Genomic DNA, 22,291 nt, shown 5'->3' with positions numbered 1-22,291 from the left:
CAGTTTGAGGCTACTGCCTTGATTCTCGCCAAGACACCAGCAGTTATACTCACCATTGCTTCTATACCATCAGTCCAAAGGTCAACACAATTGAAAAGGCAAATAACATCTCAGTATTACTATGAAAATAGGTTTGAATTTATGGGCCCCATAAACATATCTTGGAGCCCCCCAGTGGTTTGCAGACCAAACTTTGAGAACTGTTACCCTACAGGAACTTGAACATTTCTTCAAGCTGACACAGTGAACTTATTTATCCTTTTTTTTTTTTTTTTTTTGTGGTACATGGGCCTCTCACTGTTGTGGCCTCTCCCGTTGCGGAGCACAGGCTCCGGACACACAGGCTCAGCGGCCATGGCTTACGGGCCTAGCCGCCCCGCGGCATGTGGGATCTTCCCGGACCAGAGCACGAACCCGTGTCCCCTGCATCGGCAGGCGGACTCTCAACCACTGCACCACCAGGGAAGCCCTATCCTAATTTTTAAGTGAGGTATTAGATCTTCCTGGCCCTTGATTACCACTTTGATCCATTAAAATTGTTCTATATTATCTTCAACATTGTAATTTTTGAATAAGTGGTTAGTGCTATATTCCACCTTACAGCTTTTTCAGAAACTCTTAGTGTTCCAAATGAAATTTCTCCTGAGGACCAGATGCTCTTGTTAACTACAAGATACTTCTCTGTGGAAGGTTGATAGCACCATATCTAAAAACAACTAATTGAGATTCCAGTGGAAATTAAAATTGGAATTCCTTTGCAATCCCTTACATCTATACTTTTGATTTTATGTTCTGACTGTGATCCATTCGGCACTGTATCTTGGCAAAGTATCTTCATGTACTTCGTTAAGACAGATTCTAAGATCATGTCTGTGTTCATTAGAAAAGGATGTTATGATTAATTATCAGTAATAGAAATGCTGCTGTTGCTACTGCTGCTGCTACTGCCACTGGCCACCTCTTATGCATAGCATTTAACCATGTTCTAGGTGCTATTTTATATACTTTACATGTAATTACCTATTTAATTTTAACAATCATATGAGGTGAATAGTATTATTTTCCCCATCTTTTAGATAAGGAATTTGAGGTGTAAAGAGGCTAGATGATTTTCCATGTCTGCAGTGGGCTTCAGAGAGGGAGAATTTTTGCAAGTACTGTATATTTGCTGTAGGTAGTGACATGCATTAATTTAGTAAAGATGGTTGATCAGCTGCTTTGTGTTATAGATGCTGTGAACTGTGAAGACGTAATACTAAATCTAGAAGCCTATCTTTCTGTGTCTTCTGATTAAAGAGTGTCTACTTTCCTTCTGGCATTCTTCAGAAATCTTCTATATACAGTCACTGTTCTGAAAACTATTTACTATGTGCACATATATCTGTTACACAATAAATATATGTAATTTATTTCATGACACATTGGGTGTTCTCCTACAGCTAAGTTATTATTTAAATTAGAAACTTTCTTAAGCAACTTCTTATCTAATTTGACAATGAACAAACGTTCTACACTCCATGTGTAAAACGCTGTTACTGATGCTTTTGTCATCCTAAGCTTTCACAGCTAGGAATTGGTGACTGGGAATTGCCCAGCCCTGATGCCCCGGCTCATTTCTGCTCCCACTAGTGGAACTGTATTCTCGAAAGAATTGCATTCTTAGAATTGGGTTCCCAAATCTCTTTGTACTCCTTTTACTTGTTATTCTAATTAAGTAATTTCATTAAATCTTATATAACCAAATGAATATGAATGTGAAAAGACATTTTTTGGAAAACTTAAGTTGAATGCTTTGTAAAGATAATAAACTAGTGGTGGGATGGATTTGGCTGTGGGCCACAGTTTGCCAACTCCTGATTTTATAGCACTGTGCTCTCTCCTTTGTCCTCTTACACTCACAATTCAGTTAACTCCTCTTTAAGTACCCTTAAACGTACACCTTCTTTTATTGCTTTTGTCTTTCCACTAGGATTTAACTCTTGTTCAGCTACTTCAGGAGATACTCTTTTTTATCTCCTTTTCTTCTTTTATTCTTTCAGTTTATGAGTCAAAAAATAATTATTACAAAGAATGTACAAACGCATATAAGCCTCATAAGAATGAATTATTGTAGAATCTTTCTCTGATGTTCTTGGGGTTTCTGTGATGCCTCTGGAGTAAATTATAGGTGAAGTTTCATTATAACGATATGTTATTCTTCAGTAATGAACTCTCCTTTAGTATGTTTCAAGATAAATGCAGGAAATAGTAAATAATATAGAGTTAAGATACAGTATAATTTTACCTACTTAGGAAAACTCTCAACCCTCCATCACAGTTTTAAGCATAATATTTTGCTTTCTTTGGGATTGTTGTTGATGTTTAAAAAAGCATGCAACATGCAGACAGTGTGGTGTTCTGGTTAAATGAAGAAACAGGAGTCAGATATGCTGAGTTATATGTGATCTATAAGACATTCACACTTGGATACCTTGCCTAGACTTTTTAAGAAACTAAGTTCTCTCGTTTGTAAACTGTTACATACAACTATCTAAGAATTCAGGGAGATAATGCATATAAATTGCTTAGCACACTACCTGTCATATTGTAAGCCCTCAGTAATCGCTGACTGCTAAATAATGTAATTTCCCCCTAGTTATAGGCCTGGGAATAAGATATCTTGCTAACATAAGTACTGTATTTTTGTTTTGTTTTCTGTCTGAGAAGTAAAGTGGATTATTCCATTTCTATAAATTAATTTAGAATATTGACATTTTGCACATTATTAATTATTATTTGATAACCCCAAACTGTATTTAGGAGTGTAAATACCTTTTACCAAAATATATTCTTTAACATTAAACATAATTTCAGACTCTGATTAAACTTCAGTCATGGTATGAAATTTAATTTAAGGTCTCATGTGTTTCATTAGATTAGTGATCTCTTTGCCCTTGTGTTTAGTTTGTCATGAAATTATATGAAACTTAAAACCTTCAGAGCATTTGTATTTTATTCAAAGTACATTCATCATTATCCATAGTATCTAACGTGCTGTTACGTGTCTTTACATTCAGCTTCTGATCCATCTAATTTTCTTCTCTGTGACTGTTGGCAAAAAAATTTCAGTTCTGAATTCTTAACTGAATTCTTAAGGCTGAAGAAGAAACTTCAAAGATAGTTTTCAAACCTGGTTTATGTCTTCTTGAAAAGTGTTGTAACACATTGAGCAGTGCAGTGCAATAGGGATGATTAATTTCACTCTTGCATCATTCCTCTAGGCAAGTTTCTCATTTTCCCATTTTAAAAATTAATTTAGTCTTTTTTAAGCATAGATAGGAATAATGAAATAATTTATAGGATAATAAAATAGCAAAATATTTTGAGATAAAGGAAAGTAGATGACTAAGATTCCATAATGTATCTTAGATTTATAAAAGGGTACAGTAGAGCCATATGATCATCACAAGAAGAATGTGTTTTATTCTATTAAAAAATAAGTAAAATTTATCTTTAGTCTTTGGAAGACTGCTAAGAAAGAAAAATGTCCTGAAATAACACTCCTTACAAATAGTTAAAACTACTGAAAATGGAAACTCCAAACCTAGGATTGGGTCCAGTAGATCCTGTATATCAAGAGACGAAGATGTAATATCTTTTTACTCTTTTTGAAGATGCTTATTAAGGTTTTGTTTTTAAAGTTTTTTATGTTCTCTGAATTAATTATTGTCCCCTCGTCACAGAATCAGGTTTCCCTTTCTCTTCTTGGCCTCCATTCCTCTCCCATCTCCTTTCCTCTCTCCCCACTTCCCCCATTCCTTCCCCCTTTCTCTCCACTCCTCCTCTCTTCTCCTCCACCTCCTCCCCTCCCCAGTGTCCTTCCTTGCTTCCTTCCTTCTATCCGTTATTGTTCTGTGTCTGGTAATGTTTTACTGTTTACAAATTTACAAATATAGGTATGGTTTATTTTAGGTTGTAGACATTTGTTTGCTTTGTATATAATGAGTTTGTTTTTTCAACTTGATCTCTTTTTTTGAATTGGAAATCTGACAGAGACAAATAGTACTTACGTAGGGCACATTGACTGAAAATGTCAGTCTAAGGTGTGTGGGAAGAGAGCCTTCTGACTGTAGACCCCCTAATGTGATAATGCAGATGGATTTATTCTGGGTGCTAACACCCTCATTAGAAGCCTTACCACTTCCTGGTCTATCAGTGAAACTTCCTTGGAAAGCAGCCTGTGTTGCAGGAAGGGGTTGGTGTTAAAGACTGAGATACCCTACCTGCCTACCTGAAGTTATTTTCAAGGGGAGTGAGGGTTAGGATGGGTGCTCATTGAAACAGTTGTCCTTTGTGTAAACTTTTCATGAGCCCTGATTTTGGCTCTATTTTTCACTGTCACCCTTAATCCCAATGGCTGCCATCTTTGCTGTAGCTACTTTAGAGTATCTTCCAGATGCATCCTCCTCTGTCCATTTGATCCCTTAACCATTTACTTTCCCAACTTCCTGAAATATGTTGATATCGTCTCTCCCTCTCCTTCACTCCCCTCTCCTCTCCCTTCACTGTTCTGGGTTTATCCTTTTCTATGTCTATACTGTCTTGAGTATATTACTGAGAAGGAAGGAAGTCAAGACATACTCTCAGGGTGCAATTTTCTGAAACATGTATATTAAAAGGTAGCACCTATTACAGTTTTTGCTGCCACCAGTGATTGAAGTTACTTGTTTTCATAGCAACCCAACTATCATTAAATTTGGTGGGGGTTTTTTACCAGCTTAAATTATATAAAATTGCTCTCGTTCTAATGTGTAAACTTTTATAGATAACTAGCAAATCATCATTTTCCCTTTTGAGTTGTTCTTATATAGTTTTCTATGAGTTGTTTGTTCATTTGACTTTCATATTTACAGTAAAATCTGGGTTTTATAACCAGTTTTCATAGTATCTTTATGCAGTATATTGACTCTTCATCACATTTGCTGCAAATATCTTCTAGTTTTTTGTTTCCACTCTAAATTTAATTATGTTTATTTTAGAAATTATATTATTTGCATATGTTTATCTGCTTCATGGTTTCTAAACTTTGAGGTAATAAAGTTATTACACCTCCAGACAATTTATATTAAGTACAGTTTTTATTTTTGTTTCATTAAACTTTCTAAAATGAATTTTTGTGGAACACTTTTGCAAAATAATTTGGCAGTGCATTTTGAGAGACAAGAAAATTTCTTTATGTTTTGATCCTATTCTTAGAAGACTTGATTAAAGGGAAGAATAATGTTTGGTGTTTTGAACTCAGTATTATTTTGTCAAATGCTTTGAAATACGAAAAGTATTTCAGGTAAAATATTTTTGTGTTTTCCAGATTATTGCTCAGTTGTAACAATTGTGGACCAGACACATGTAAAGTTAACCTGCCTGTTCTTTAGTGGAAATTATGAAGCCCTTCCAATGATTTATAAAAATGGAGATATTGTTCGCTTTCACAGGCTGAAGGTATAATTCATACTGTTTAGAACTTATATTTGTTTGAAGAGAACACTGTATTGTTCACTAAAACTAGTTACACTAATTATGTGGTTGCTTTGTTAGAACATGACATCAGGCATTTCAAGAGACAAGAAGAAATGTAAATAGTATCAGACTTCAAATGATTTATATTAGGAAACCTCTTCATTTGAGCAAACTACCTGACCTCCTTCCACAGAAATGTGTTAGCTGCTGCGATTCGGACTAGTTGCATTCCATTAGAAAACATTTAATAAGAAGGTAGAGCTATTAAATAGTATGTGATTTTTAAAAAAATCAGCTTTTTAACACTTTAATATTTTCAGTCTTTTAGGTTTTAAACATTTCAGTCCCTTCATAGTTTGCTTTTGTTACATGGGTTTCCACGCAACCCCTTCACTATCTCGGTTGTTTTTTCTTCTAATGCTGCGGTTTATCTGTGGTCCTCATGGTCACTGATGCTCGTAAATGAGTGCAATTGTCCAGATGTCTTCTAGTCTTAAGATATGGTGGGAAACAACTCTCTTGCTCTATTAATGCCTTTTCCCTGAGAATAGAAGAATAGTGGAGAACATTTGCTTAAAGATAAAGAGAACTAGAAATATTGCTATTGTAGCACTATATTACAGGCTTATCCACACTTCAAAAAAATAGCTTATTTCTCACACACTGCTGTTTCCTGTAGTACAGTTGACCCTGAACAGCACAGTTCTGAACTGCTCGGGTCCACTGACGTGCAGATTCTTTTCAGTAGTAAACAGTGCAATACTACAGGATCCCATGGTTAGTTGAATCCATGGATGCTGAACTGAGGATAGAGGGCCGACTGTAAGTTATATGGGGATTTTCAACTGCACAGATGGTCAGTGCTCCTAACCCCCGTGTTCAGGGGCCAGCTGTATTTGTAATTCTTGCTATTGTTTAATTGAAGTAAAATATACATCTCTCTTTTCACAGTATTAGCATGCTCATGTTACTAACACTCTAGAAATGTCCTTTGTACCCTTACCTGGGGTTGTCATTTACACTTCCCCCCCCAAGAGTAAATAATCTCACAACTTCTAACAACATATATAGTTTCATATGTGTTTGTTCTTTATATAAAGGAAATACACTATAGTTTTTTTTTTGTTTTTTTTTTTTTTTAGTTTCTGGCTTATGCTTGTGTGAGTCAACTGTACTATTACATATAGTTTTACTTTGTTCATTTTCACTGCTAAATGGTATTCTGTCCAGCCAATGTTTGAATACACCAGAATTTATATATTTATTCTGTTGGTCGTTTAGGTAGTTTTCAGTTTGAGGCTATTATGCTGCTATAAACAGTCTAGTACATACATTTTACTGAATATATATAATTATATGTAATATAATATATACATTTATATGTAATTATGTAATTATAATATATATTACATATTATATATTGTATAATGCATAGATATATATGCATTTCAGTTGATTGTATACCAAGGAGTGTGGTTCGTGAGTTCAAGGTTGTGCAGATATTAGCCTTTAGTTTTCCAAAGTGTTTCTTACCAACTTACACTCCCATTAGAGATATAAGAGAATTCCAGTTGTTCCACATTTTCACCAGCACTTGATGTTTTCCATTTTTTTGGATTTTAACCATTCTGTTGCATATGTATTAGTATCTTATTGTGGTTTTAACTTGAATTTCCCTGAAAATTTTTGAAATTGAGAACCTTTTAAAATTTGTATGTCTTCTGAAGTAAAAAGTGTTCATTTGAGCCTTTTGCTCATTATAGAATTTTTAACTTCATTTTTTAATTATTTGTGAAAGTTCTTTATATATTTAGGCTACAGATCTTTTGTCAGGTATATGGACTGTGAATATCTTTTCCCACTCTATGGATTGCCTATTTACCCTGTTAGTGATGTCTTTTGATGAACAAAAGTTCTTTATTTTAATATAGTCTACTTTATTAACTTTTGTTTTATAGTCAGTACTTTTTAATTTCCTGTTTAAGAACTCTTTGTCTACTCACTTCATGAAGATGGCTTCTAAGTTTTCCTCGAGGTCATTTATTATTTTCCTGTTTCATATTTAGATCTGTAATTTTCTTTTCCTATAATGTCTTTGACAATTTTGAAATTAAAGTTTTGCTGCCTCATGAAAATAGGAAATGTGCCCTCTTTTTCAGTTCTAGAGTGCAAGATTACTGTTTGTTTGTTTTTTTCTTATTTAAATGCTTGGAATAATGCACTGGTAAAGCTATCTGAGCCTGGTGATTCCTTTATTAATAGATTTTATTAATGAATTAACATTTCTTTAAGAGGAATGAGATCATTCAGATTTTTTATTTTTCTATCAACTTTGATATATATAATTTTTAGAAAAGCTTATTTCATCCAAATTGTCAAATTTATTGATAATGCTACTTTTAGATGCTTATAGAATTTGTAATGATAAATCCTTTTTTGCAGTCTTGATATTTTAATTTGTGTTTCTTCTCTTTTTTCCAGATCAGTCATTCTAGGTTTATCATTTTTATTAATCTCTTCAGATAACCAGTTTTTAGCTTTGATTTTCTCTATTGTATGTTTCTATTTCTCTTACCTTGATTATGTTTTCTTTCTACTTCCCTTGGATTTGAAATAATATTCTTTGTGCAGCTTCTTGAGATAGAAGCCTAAATTTCTGATTTTTAACCTTTCTTCTTTTGTAAAATATTCACTTATTTCTATAAATTTTTCTCTATGTATTGAATACTACTTTAGTTATATCCAACAAGTTTCAGCACATCACAACTTAAGTATCCTTCAGTTCAATATATTTTCTAATTTCCAATTAATATATAAATACATTATTAATATCAGACAGAATTACAGGAGACTAAAGGAGGTATTTCATAAGTTCAAAAGGGTTGCTATATGAAGAAGATATAACAGTCATAAATGCATGTGCATCTAATAACTGAGCCTTGAAATTCAGCAAGCCAATGTTTTTAAGGCATATCCCAGCTGTCTCAGTCAGACTGATGAGCCCTTAGTCTCAGCTGCATTTTACTCACTTCAAACTCTTATATATATATGTGTGTGTGTGTGTGTATATATATATATATATATATATATATATATATATATATATATATTTTTTTTTTTTTTTTTTTTTTTTTTTTTTTTTGCGGTACGCAGGCCTCTCACTGTTGTGGCCTCTCCCGTTGCGGAACACAGGCTCCGAATGCGCAGGCTCAGTGGCCATGGCTCACGGGCCCAGCCGCTCCACGGCATGTGGGATCTTCCCGACCAGGGCACGAACCCGTGTCCCCTGCATCGGCAGGTGGACTCTCAACCACTGCGCCACCAGGGAATCCCCAAAACTCTTACATTTTAAGTGTTCTAGTTTTCCCTGTAATATTCATAAATAACTGTTACTTATTATCCTTTTTCCTTTTATAAATTATACCTTAATAAAAAAACTAATAAATGTTTTGTTAGTAAAACTGCAAGCCTGATAGTATTAGGGAGGCTGCCACCTAGCTCTTTAAAAAATAAAAATAATCTTGCATAGTGTTTTACAGTTTACATGGTGCTTGTGGATTTTGATATAGCCCAGTAGATTTTATGATTTCATATGCTAAATGAAATATTTAAAGAATTATGTCCTCTATTAACTATGCTGGCAAGATTTTATAATCTCACAAGTGTTTCCAGTTCCTAGCTTCTCATCAGTAAGCCTGTTTCGTTTGTTTCTGTTTTGTTTTCTACTTTGCCACTTTCTTAGATCCAAGTATATAAAAAGGAGACTCAAGGTATCACCAGCTCTGGCTTTGCATCTTTGACATTTGAGGGAACTTTGGGAGCTCCTATCATACCTCGTACTTCAAGCAAGTGTTTTAACTTCACCGCTGAGGACCACAAAATGGTAGAAGCCTTACGTGTTTGGGCATCTACTCATATTTCACCTTCTTCAACATTAGTGAAATTGTGTGATGTCCAGCCAATGCAGTATTTTGACCTGACTTGTCAGCTCTTGGGCAAAGCAGAAGTGGATGGAGCATCATTTCTTCTAAAGGTAGATATTTTTAAATACTTGAAATTGTGTTGTAAGTTACCGTGACTTATAAGCCTGTAAAGAGCTTATATTTCAGCATTCTGATGGAATAAATATGCATACTGTGTACTAAGAACTTAAAATCTAACCATTTTTAATGAGCCTGTAATTTCTATGCAAGTTTACTCTTGAACTTCTCTTCTTTATCCTATACTTCTAGAGGAAAATAGTGTTACCAGATCTACATTTTAAATATAGTATTGTTTATGTTGTGTTTATATATTTCTTATTAGTACTAACAAAATGAGTTGTTTTCTATTGCTATTTTTAAGTTGCAGTTCTAAAAATGCATATTTCTGATTCCCTATCAAGTTGTAGCCTTCCTTCTCACTCATTTGCCTTCTTCTTGGCCCATTGATGTTGGGTTCTCTTCCCATGTTATTTCACTATCTGCTTCATAGGTAGATCATGGATGGTTTTGAAGTGTTTATTTTTCTTGTTATATTTTATTTTGTTCTTAAATCTGCAGAAAAAAAAAGTGACATAAGACCCATCTAACCTTTGTTTACACCTATCCCAATTTATTCATGAGTAGCTCCTGGAGAGGACAGTTGTCTGATACCATCCTCACCTACTAGCCTAGGCAGGATGCATTTAAACAAACACTGCTTCAGCCCTGCTTCTCTTGTTCTTTCTTTAGCTTCTGACTCTTTGGAACGATGGAACAGGAAATGGAGTACAGTGGCCCTTGGACAAATATTGGGGTTTAGCATTATTATCAGTTATACCTTGCCCATATTAAAGAATAGTGAAGATAGAAATTATTGAATAAAATACAAAGTTTTTGAAGTTGAAAATAGCACATATTTATATACACATTAAATACTCTGAAAAAGTAAATGCATGCTATAAAAAAACATAAATAAGTTAAGTATGACAAAATTGAAGCTAAAGCAACATAAAATCATCCAAACAAAATGAAAAGGAGGTCAGCCAGTCATACTTTATGCCCAAAGTGACATATTTAACAAATAAGTGTTTGCTAATCACTGAACACTTCCAATGACAAAAAATTGGCTGTGCAGAGAAGTGTTCTCCACCTTTTTTTTTGGCTGCTGTATTGAGCGTAAATTCTTAAATTCTGAGATAAAACCTGCCACCTTTTAACTGACGTAGCTGAATCTACATTTTCCTTCTAAAGGAAGAAAACATGCCTGCATCCCATTTTTATAGATAGCCTTTTCGGATAAGTAAAAACAGCTTTCATGTAGATATTACTTTAAAGTACAGCATTCAGAAGTGAATGTAAGAAATTACATTAGTAAGACTTTCTTGAGGACAATTTAAAAGAAATCTCAAAAGTCATTCTATGCTCTTTGTCTCAACAACTCTATTTTCATAAATTTATTTTATAGTAATAATTTAAAATGTGGAAAAATGCCTTTAAAGGAATATTTATCCTTATATTTCTTGCAGTAACAAAAATCAGAAGAAACTCGCATGCTAGCAATAGAGAATTTTGTGAATTATTTATGTGTTGTGGAATACTCTGTGACTATAAAATGACATTGTAGACCTATACTTATTGATATAGAAATTCACAATATTCTCTTTAGTGATTAATGTACTTTCATTTATATACTAAAAATGTATTATATGCATAGCAAAAATATATTGAGAGGACTGTATAGCAATATTTTGCTCATTTTATCTATAGGAAGTCAAATTTTAAGTGATTTTTTTTTTCTGAAATTGATTTTCCTATCCCAAACTAGGAATAATTTTTTAAAATTTTGTTTTGAAAACAAAAGGAGCCAGACCTTACTCCAAATGAGTTCTGGTCAGCATGGAATATAGCGTAATTATTTCCTGTCTCAACTGAGATATGATGCTAATATTGGTCTCTTTATTAGTAACTACAGTACATTCATCTTAATTATTCTAGTAGATATGATTCCCCCACATACTGTTGTTTCTAAAAGAAGTTAATTTTAATTATAGGTTATTAAGACTATAATGTTAATAAGAAGAGATTAAAGGCTATGGTTGGAGATATACTCAAAGATAAAATTTAGAGCCTTAAATGTCTTCATGAACAAAGAAAGAACAAAAAGCATAGCATATCAGAATAATCTTTCAAGTCAAGAAATTGAAAAAGTAACAAACAATTATAGAAAGTTTGAAGTAGTATTTTAATAAGATATTTACTTTTGGGATAGGTAATTTTAACATTGCCCAGAAATTTAAAAGATATTTTTAAGTGATGTATAGTAAAAAAATTTCTCTCCTTGACTTCCTCTCTTGTCCCCACGCTGCTATAATAATAAAAATAACATTAACATTTCAAATTGGCAAAGAAGTTTTGTTAAATGGTGATTGTTGTCTATTTGGAAAAAAGAATTAGATCTGTATAAAATATGCAGATACCTAACAGATTGAGTTTTGATACAAGATTACAAAACTTCCAGAATTTCAACACAAGGTCTGACTTATACTCTACTCTCCCAGCCCCTCCTTCAGAAGACTCATGGATTGGTCTGTAAAGCCATTTTAAAGTCTCAAAAACATGTACACAAAATGAAAGAACAAATTCCAAGTGAAGAAAAATGCGACATAATGTTACTACTCCCAAAGTGATTGTCCTGGTTCTTTGAGTAATTTAGGAAACAGAGTGAGTGACACAAACTCATGATTGTTTATTTACAACTTAGCACTGTCACCAACATTATTCAGTACTTTCTCTGTAATCTGACAGTGGCAGACACCTGTATAGATATGCGGTGTTTTCCAAAAAATAAGCAGAAGACCTAAATAGACATTTCTCCAAAGAAGACTTACAGATAGCCAACAGGCACATGAAAAGATTCTCAACATCACTAATTATTAAAGAAATGCAGGGGCCTCCCTGGTGGCGCAGTGGTTGAGAGTCCGCCTGCCGATGCAGGGGATACGGGTTCGTGCCCCGGTCTGGGAGGATCCCATATGCCGCGGAGCGGCTGGGCCCGTGAGCCATGGCCGCTGGGCCTGCGCATCCGGAGCCTGTGCTCCGCAACGGGAGAGGCCACAACAGTGAGAGGCCCGCATACAGCAAAAAGAAAAAAAAAAAAAGAAATGCAAATTAAAACTGCAGTGAGATACTGCCTCACACGGGTCAGAATGGCCATCATTAAAAAGGGAACCCTCCTACATTGTTGGTAAGAATGTAAATTGGTGCAGCCCCTATGGAGAACAGCATGGAGGTTCCTTAAAAAACTGACAGTAGAATTCACATGATCCAGCAATCCTATTCCTGGGCATATATCTGGAAAAGACAAAAAGTCTAATTTGAAAAGATAACATCCAGTTTTCATAGCAGCACTATTTACAATAGCCAAGACATGGAAGCAACCTAAATGTCTATTAACGGATAAAAAATATGTGGTGTATATATACAGTGGAATATTACTCAGCCATAAAAAAGAATGAAATAATGCCATTTGCAGCAACACGGATGGACCTCGAAATTATAGTAATAAGTGAACTCAGTCAGAGAAAGGCAAACATCATACGATATCACTTATATGTGGAATCTAAGCAAATGGTACAAATGAACTTATTTACAAAACAGAAGTAGATTCACAGACATGGAAAACAAATTTACAGTTACCAAAAGGGAAAGGATGGGGGGAAGGATAAATTAGGAGTTTGGGATTAACAGATACACACGACTGTATATAAAATAGATAAGCAACAAGGACCTATGTATAGCACAGGGATCTATACTCAATATTTTGTAATAACCTATAATGGAAAATAATCTGAAAAAGATATATGTGTGTGTGTTTATGTGTGTATATAACTGAATCACTTTGCTGTACACCTGAAACTAACACAACATTGTAAATCAACTATACTTCAATTAAAAAAAATAACAGTTAAAAAAAAAAAGGAAATGTGTTTTCTATTTAAGTAGACTGTTCACTCTTACCCAGCCAAACTTCTGACATGCAGAGGCATTCTCACCTCTCTCCAAATGTCTTTTGTCCCACCCTGTTATAGCACAGCATAGCCTCAAGCTCATCTCTTCCAACCCTAGCACAGCACAGGCTAGCTCAGGTCTTAAGGATGGGATAGTGCATACTCATCCTGGGCCCCTGTTCCCATCCTTACCTCAAGGTGACTTAAATAGCAATCCAACCTACCTTTCCCTTTCCATCACCCATGATTGTCATTCACTTGTGTTCATAACATCTAACATAAACAAAATATTCATATCTGTGCTTTCAAATGCCTTTTCCAAATCAGAACAAAGTGGAAAAATGGGCAGAGGTCATATTAGTTCCCTAAAAGCTAGGAATTTATACTTAAGAAAATTAGCAGAGATACTTGTAAAGGCTTATATACAAGATGGTAATTACTAAACTATTTAAAATAGCAAAAATTTTGAAACAAATCAAATGGCCAAAAAAGGGATTGGTTTAATAAATTTGCATCTATAATGTAATGTGAAGCCATTGAAAATCCTATTTTAGAAGAATATTTAAATTGCCTGAAAAACTGCCCAGCAATAAATTAAGAAATGAAAAGCAGAATAGAATGCCAGTTTGGTAAAAAGAAAAAAAGACATATATATTATAAATACATAGAAGAAAAAAAAAGATAAGTAAATTCAACAATATGTTAATAGTTTTTCTAAGCTCATAGCTGTTTGAATTTTTTTCCTTACATTTTATTCATTACCTATACATATTTAGTCCTTTTACAATCAGGAAAGAATATACATCATATTCAAAGTTTAACAGATATTTGGGGGAATATATTTAATTACATTTAAGCTATGTTACCAGCAAACAAAACTCTTTTAGCCTCCACAATTTTACAAAAAGATCATTAAACTTTTGTTCTACTTCTTATGCAGGTATGGGATGGCACCAGGACCCCATTCCCATCTTGGAGAGTCTTAATACAGGACCTTGTTCTTGAAGGTGATTTAAGTCACATCCACCGGGTGCAGAATCTGACAATAGACATTTTAGTCTATGACAACCATGTTCAAGTGGCCAAATCTTTAAAGGTGATGTTGTGTAGCAAGCATGTTTTGCTCTTTTGTATTTTTATAAATTTTAGGGTAAATCACATGTTAGATGATATTTGAGGTCTAGAAATTAACTCCAAATTAATTTTTTTCTTTAATTTGTACAATGTGTGTTTAAATTATTAGACGATATATTAAATTATAATGGCTTGAACAGCTTTTTTAAAGTTAAAGAATGTTTCTTGAATATCTTAAAGCTGTGCCCAATTTTACTATGGAAGTAAGAAAGAAAAATTTTTTTCTGCAATAAAATTTGCTTTAAAATAACAAAGGATGCATAAAATATTTGTAAACTTAAACGATAAGCTCTTTTACTTGGTTTGATAAAATCCAGTCTTTAACTTTTTACTCATTAGTCTAAGAAATTGTTAATCCACCTCTAAAATATATCGATAAATTGTCTGTGTGTACCATACAGTTTATTAGAATTTGCTCACTGTTTTTGAGATGCAGTTTTCTAGGTAAAATAACGCTGCTTAGTTTTGGCACTTCTTGCTTATTAGTAACATTTTAAGGAATAGTTTTCTTCATTTTATCGTGTCTTTCATTTGCAAGTAACCTTTCTTGCAAAGAATGCTGTCATTGATAATAATGATAATAATAGTAACATTTGTTAAAGCACTTCAAATGTATTTAGCACTGTCTTGTGCAGTAGGTACTATCATCATTTCTGTTTTACAAATGAGAAAACTGAGGCACTCAGAGGCCCAAGATTTCACAGCTACTTGGGTGAAGCCTGTATTTGAATGTACGTCTGTTTCCAGAGCTAATCTTCTTAAGCAGTATAAAGAAATGAATTTCTTTATTGCAAATAACTTCCATCCTACATTTAGGGAGTTATATAACCTACTTATAGGAAGAAAGTAGGGAAAGTGAATTGTAATTTTTTTAGATCTGAATTTTAGTGCCCGGTTTCTTTTTTGCAAATAAATGTTCTTGGAGAAGGAGATATTTCCACTTTTACTGTGTTACAAAGAAGCCCACCCAACTCAATAAATTAGGTTAAAGTCCAGGTCAAGGAAGGTGATAACTGTACTCTTTTGTCCTTTATGAGTGTGTTCATACCTTTCACATCAGAAAATTGACTGTTGAAGATACATTTTTGATGCTTTTCCTTGATCTTATCTGCATTGATTAGCTTATTTCAAAAATAAATGTAATGATAAAGCCAATTTTAAAGTCTTTTTAAAATACAGATAGAGTTCTTTTACGAATGAAAAAGATTTACATTTTAGATTTGACTTTCACTGTTTAATTCCCTTCTCTTTCCCTATGCTGTTTCTATAGGTCTTTTGTTCCTCTCTCTTTTCCTGATTTCCTTGTCCCAAGTCCTGAACAGCACCTGCCACAATGCTTTCCATGTAGTAAGGGTTAAGTAAATAATATCTGCTGGTGAATGCATGAATCAATGAGCGCTGTGAATTTTTTTCAGATTTTTTTCATCTCCTTTGTCTGCTTTATCTCACCCACTAGAGGGTGCTATGAGCATACATAATTAAGAAAATGTAGGGCAATTAATTTTTCTCTAAAGATATCATGACATTTATCTACAATGTAATAGAAAAATGAAAAGGATTTTCTCTATGTGTAAGTAATATAACTGTAGGCTTTTATTTAATGTACCTTGACATCACATTTTATTTGTTCTGAGGCAACCTCTATACTAACCATTTCGTATTTATTTAAGAAGTGCCCAGAGTCAACTGATATTGATATCAATTAATTCTTGTCAACACTTGACGATAACTGCTTAAAATTGAATATTTATATTGAAATGCATGGAATACATGTATTTTTGTTGAATAGGAACAGGAAAAAATGTGATTTTTATTTTATGTAATGAAGAGGACAGTTAAGGCAAATTATAAAGTACAATATAATTGAACTCTATTTACGATACATTTTACAGCTAAAGTTGCCCTTAACATTTTTCCTAAACCTTGCTTTTTAAGTAAGTTATCTCCTTCCCTAAACATTTTACACACACACACACACACACACACACACACACACTTCAAACCTTTTGTCTACAAACAAAAGCAATGTATTTTCAATCCCCAGACTTATTCTGACACAATTTGAAAATAATTATAAAACACACGTAGTTCTAATTATGTTTGGCATTCAGTGACCCAAGAACTATAGTTTGGTTATTTTCAGACATACACAGGTCATTAAAAATATTAAACCTAAAGGGAAATTTTTGAAAGTTTATAAGGAATATTTAAATTATTTCTAAAGGAATAAACATTTCTTAATAGCCAGTTTGCTTTGCTTTATTTTTACTGTTTCTGTATTAAAAAGGGCTTTTACAACAATTTTTAGAGGTATGTTTTATAATTTTTTGGTTATTACCAACAAGACAATTTGTTTGTTATATATTTGTCTATTATAACAGAGCATCTGGCACATTTTATAATATATTTAGCAAGCTTAAAAAAATATACAATGCTGCCTCCAGAAGGAATTTCTGGAAATAACAGTTTGTCATTTTTATAGCCTATATATATATAATTCTCTCTTGGTCTTTAAAGTATAATTTTGTTTTATTATGAGATACAATAGTAAAGAAGATAGTATAACAAACATCTATGTGCCTATCGTCCAAACTTAACATTTCTAAATGTTTTGCACACTTATTTCAGGTACTTTTAATTTTAAGAAATGAAATTTCTACATGTGGAACCTTCTTTGTACCTCTGCTTATTCTAATTTTTTGCTCCCCAATATCCTCTTTTTATTTATCCTAACATGTACGTGGGCACACCCATGTTTATTATGCTTTTATTTTATATACTTTTGTCTGAAAAATGCATATGGTTATGTATCATTCTATAATTTGCTTTTTTCCTTTGACATTATATTTGTAAGATTTATCCGTGTTCATATATGTGTCTGCATTAATACCAGCCTGTCTTAATTATCATACTTTTATTTTTAAATGATATTTCATAGGTTAAGCCCTCGATCCCAGTTCAGTCTTCAAAACTAACTTGACTGTTCACTTTCAGATCAGTTTTTACAATTCCTTGAAAGGCACTGGAGATTTAGATAGAAATTGCATTGATTTTAAAGAATAATTAATTAGGAAATTATCTTTATAATGTTGAAGCTTTTCATTTATGATTATGGTATCTTTTGCCTTGTGTCTGGCCTTCTTTAAGTCCTTTGTAGATTATATACATTTACTGCACTAATATATTATGTATATTAAAAAGAATTACAGAGTAATAAATGTTCAAAAACAATGACATAAAAGGAAATAGAAATAGACATATTTCCTTCCATCATCCTACTTCAGAGACCATGAGGAAAATCAGTTTTGTCATCTTTTATATGTATGTGTGTGTGTGTGTCTGTCTGTGTGTGTGTCTGTGTGTGTGTTTTCCTTCTCTGACTCTATTTACCCTGCTTGCCTGCTGTTCTGTCAGTGGAAGAAGTCAGAGAAGAAAAGACTAAGTGCCTTACCTCCTTATAAAACCCATGATTGGATGGGAAAAAGATCCTTGAGAATGAAGGAGTAGCTCTGGGAGTGTGGATTTTTTCCCCTTATTTTTCCCCCCATTTCTCTCCTCCATCACATCCAGAGGGTGATGAGGAGAAATACAATGAACTGAAACAGCAATAAGCAGAGGTGGGAGGTTGGTTTACTACCTTCTCTTTCTTTATATTCCCCCATGTATAGCTTTTCTGTTACACAGAATCTCACCACTGTTTATCTTGACCTTGTAGGAAAAAAAGAGAATGGTAGTCCCACAGTCATCAGCAGTCAGGAGTGCTGCTTTATACAAATGAATTAAATTTCCTAGTTGGTAACTAACTCCTTTTGTTTATAATTCTTTCTTCATAAAAATAAATGTGATTTAGGTAATATAACTTCTTCCTTTGAGTAGGTGTCAGTTTCTTTAATAAACATTCTGCATGTCTCTTTTTAAGTCTTCTACATTAAAAGAATATCAAATACTCCGTAATTAAAGATATTTTTAAGACTAAGTTTAGCAAAACATCTAAAATTATAGGACATTTGGTTCAAAACTATAATTGGTTTAAATCTATACTTGAACTCATAGAAGGTGTTTCACATTATGGTGTACAGACAAAAATATTTACAGAAGTTTTCTTTCTATAGAACTTGTGGAATAGAGGGAGTTTATTATTTTAATAGAGTAGCACATTTAAACATACTTTCTAGTATTCCCATAATGAGAGTGTTTTAGTGATCATATTTAATTAAATCTTACCTTAAATTAGTTAAAGCAGTTTATTTTCAGAAACCTTAACCAAATAGGTTCTTAATCAAATAGAGGGCTTGGATTTGATTTAGGTAATAGGTTTCTTAGCTACCATATCTTACCAATGCTAAGACTCAATTTTATTTAACATTTTAATATCTCTAAAATGGAAATATGCCTTTACATTTGAAAAATACATACATATCTATACATGCATATGTATGTATACAAGCACATACACACACACACACACACATACACACACGTTTTGGTTTTGATACAGTGTCCTTGGGGCTGATATTGAGTACACATTAGTAGAACATACCACTTTCCTTTCTAATGAGTCAACATCCCCAGTTATTGGTCTGTGCCCCATGTTAGTTGTTAAATATTGTATCAAAAATTGTTTGATTTTTCTCCATTTTCTAAATAATAAATCATCTACTTTTAGGTTGGAAGCTTTCTTAGAATTTACAGCCTCCATACCAAACTTCAGTCAGTCAATTCAGAGAACCTGGCAACATTTTTAGCCCTAGAGTTTCATCTCCATGGAGGCACCAGTTATGGTCGGGGAATCAGAGTCTTGCCAGAAAGTAACTCTGATGTGGATCAACTGAAAAAGTAAGCATATTATAAACCTATTTAGAAATTGTAAATAAGGTATTAATTAAGCTGATTTCTAGGATAATATTGTTCTGAGGTGGGAAGGGGGGCTTTAAGAGGTCTCTTGTAATTGATCCTCAGAGCCTTTCTTGCCATTATTCAATTTTTTAAATAGATGAACCAAATGAAACAAATCAAGTGATTGTAGGTTCAAATAGCTACATAGTAGCAGAGCTGGGATTATAGTCTAGGTTTTCTGATAGTTATTTATGCTCTTACCTCTACTCTTTGCACTCATGTTCTTCTACCATTTGCCACCTTCTCCAAGTACAGAAACAAACAGTAGAAACTGGAGCTTAGCTAAAGTTTGGAAAACTTGATATATATGTCTAGGGTGACAAACATACTTGATCAATCATGGAAAAAATACTGCCTTTTTAAAGTGTGTATAACCGAGAAAATAGGTAACAGAAATATATCAGGGTATCGTATTTTTTAAACTTTTAGGTGTGCCCAGAAAGTGATTAGTACCTTAAATCCTGCTACACTTGCAGCTCCCTTTTCCTTAAAGTACTCCTGTTAGTGATGTGTGCAGAAACTCTTTGACCCATATTCTAGGGAAATAAAAATTCTTCTACATATTTTCAAAGAGTTATGAAAATATCCTTTTCAGTAAATTGAAATGACATAACTATTTTCCAAGTTTTAATATACTGAAATCTATGACTTTATCATCAATGAAATTAGCTATTTTAATAACCTTCTATCAGTTTCCCTACTTTATTTCTCATATTGCAATATATAGCCACATAGTATTTCACTACTTGAGTCTAGAGTGAGATTGTTCTGACTTAGAATGTCATCCATTAAACACCCAGCTTACTTGCAGTATTTCATCATCCCACTGTCCTACTTGTGTCTTTCTAGACTTAGGTTTTTAAGATTTGAGGGTCTCTTGGAATCCCCCGATAATCTGTTAAAAAACTATAGTCCTCCTGAAGAATGCATACACACACAGAATTTTTTATACAATTTCAGTGAGCTCTTGGTTTCTTTGGGTGGAGCTAAACTGACCATTGTTTGACTTTGTTTTATGCAATTAAAAATTATATTCTTTCAATTACAGGGTTTTAGAATCTGTAGATTTGCCAGCCAATCAGTGTTTAGAGGGTATATGTCAATCAGAACATGAGGACAGCTTTTCAAATATTTCAAGTAAGGACAGTTTTTTTTTTAATTTATTAAACTACAGTTGATTTACAATATTGTGTTAGTTTCAGGTGTACAGTGTCAGATTCTTTTCTGTTATAGGTTATTAACAAGATATTGAATATAGTTCCATGTGCTTTACAGTAAATCCTTGTTGTTTACCTATTTTATATATAGTGGTGTTTATTTATTAATCCCATGCTCCTAATGAGTAAGGATAATTTTTAATGTTGCCAGTTTAGTTTCTGCTAAGTAAAATGACTTTATCAACATAAATTCTCTAATATCTTCCTATCTCTATTTTTTTTTTGGTTATATCCATATTCATTGTAAAGAAACATGCTAAATCTTTATCAGTGTCCTGTGCAAAAGTAAACGTTACTCCTCCCTTACCTGTATAGTTACATTTTCACATTGGGGTGGTAGGGATTACTTGATGTGTGATATATGTAGTGTTAATGTGTGTATATATGTATTTATTATAAATCTGTATTTATTTCCTAGTAAACTATTTTGCTCATCAGTTTCTAAAAGGAACAAAGGTTGTTTTTGCTACTTTATTTCAAATAGCCCAAGTATTTTTTGATCATACATATCTTAGAGTTCCCAGTTTTATTGAGTTAAGTACCTAATTACAAAATGTTAACAAACAATTGGTTGTGTATTTATATTATTGCCTACCTGAACAGGTGACTATTCAAATCTAAATTTTAAAACACTCAATCTGTAAGATTTTTTTCTTTACCATTTTGTCTCAGTATTTGCTTATACATTCTGACACCTAGAATCTATGTCATGTTTCTATCCCCTATTTTTTTTTTACAACCTAACTCCTTCCCTACTATGATCTATTTTATGAGTATTTACTCTCTTTCTGTATCAGTAATGATAAGCATTAAAATTAACATGTGTGGCTTGATAGGCACTTAGTCAGTGCCTACAGCCATTATTATTTAATCCTAACAGCACTCCTATGAGGTTGATATTATTCTTCCCTTTTATAGAAAGGAAACTGAGGCTTTGAGTGATGGGAGTCATATAATTTGTCCAGGGTCACTTAGCTATTAACTGATGGCAAAGTCAGTCAGATTCAGATGCAGCCTATTTGATTTTTTTGTACATGTTTATTTCTTCATTTTCTCTGCCTTAGAATTCTTCATATTTCCTAGCACGTTGGTGATAGCGTTTTAGCCTAATCTGTGATTATTTGAACTGCCATTAGGAGGCCAGTTTACTTCAATTGACAATCATTTGGAGACAGTATTAATTTGTAATATACTTTTTGAAATCTCTTTTCTCCTTTTTTTTTTTTTTTTTTTTTTTTTGTGGTATGCGGGCCTCCCACTGTCGCGGCCTCTCCCGCTGCGGAGCACAGGCTCCGGACGCGCAGGCTCAGCGGCCATGGCTCACGGGCCCAGCCGCTCCGCAGCACGTGGGATCCTCCCAAACCGGGGCACGAACCTGCGTCCCCCGCATCGGCAGGCGGACCCCCAACCACTGCGCCACCAGGGAAGCCCTCTTTTCTCCTTTTAAAAGGTTTTTCTAGTTGTTTTTAAATTACAAAAGTAGTACATGTGACAGTATCAAGCTACATAGCCTTCCCATGCCTTTATGCCCACTCGCTGAGGTAAAGTTAAGAGTTTAGTGTGATTTCTTCAACATCTT

General features: G+C 33.4%; 1 protein-coding gene across 4 annotated transcripts in view; it reads left to right on the top strand.

Annotated features, from left to right (window-relative positions):
- POT1 (protection of telomeres 1) overlaps positions 1-22,291 on the top strand; it is an 83,234-nt gene that overhangs the window by 38,188 nt on the left and 22,755 nt on the right. For all 4 annotated transcript variants that reach the window (XM_082631743.1, XM_082631742.1, XM_082631741.1 and 1 more), the window contains 5 exons: positions 5,348-5,478; positions 9,239-9,529; positions 14,406-14,561; positions 19,266-19,435; positions 20,544-20,632. In XM_082631743.1, coding sequence (XP_082487869.1) covers positions 5,348-5,478; positions 9,239-9,529; positions 14,406-14,561; positions 19,266-19,435; positions 20,544-20,632 — 837 coding nt within the window. The remainder of the gene's footprint in view (positions 1-5,347; positions 5,479-9,238; positions 9,530-14,405; positions 14,562-19,265; positions 19,436-20,543; positions 20,633-22,291) is intronic.

The sequence above is a fragment of the Mesoplodon mirus genome, assembly GCF_964341445.2.
Source record: "Mesoplodon mirus genome assembly, chromosome: 9".
NCBI lineage: Eukaryota > Metazoa > Chordata > Mammalia > Artiodactyla > Ziphiidae > Mesoplodon > Mesoplodon mirus.
Note: the sequence above shows the minus strand (reverse complement) of the source record. Positions and strands in the feature narration are given on the sequence as shown.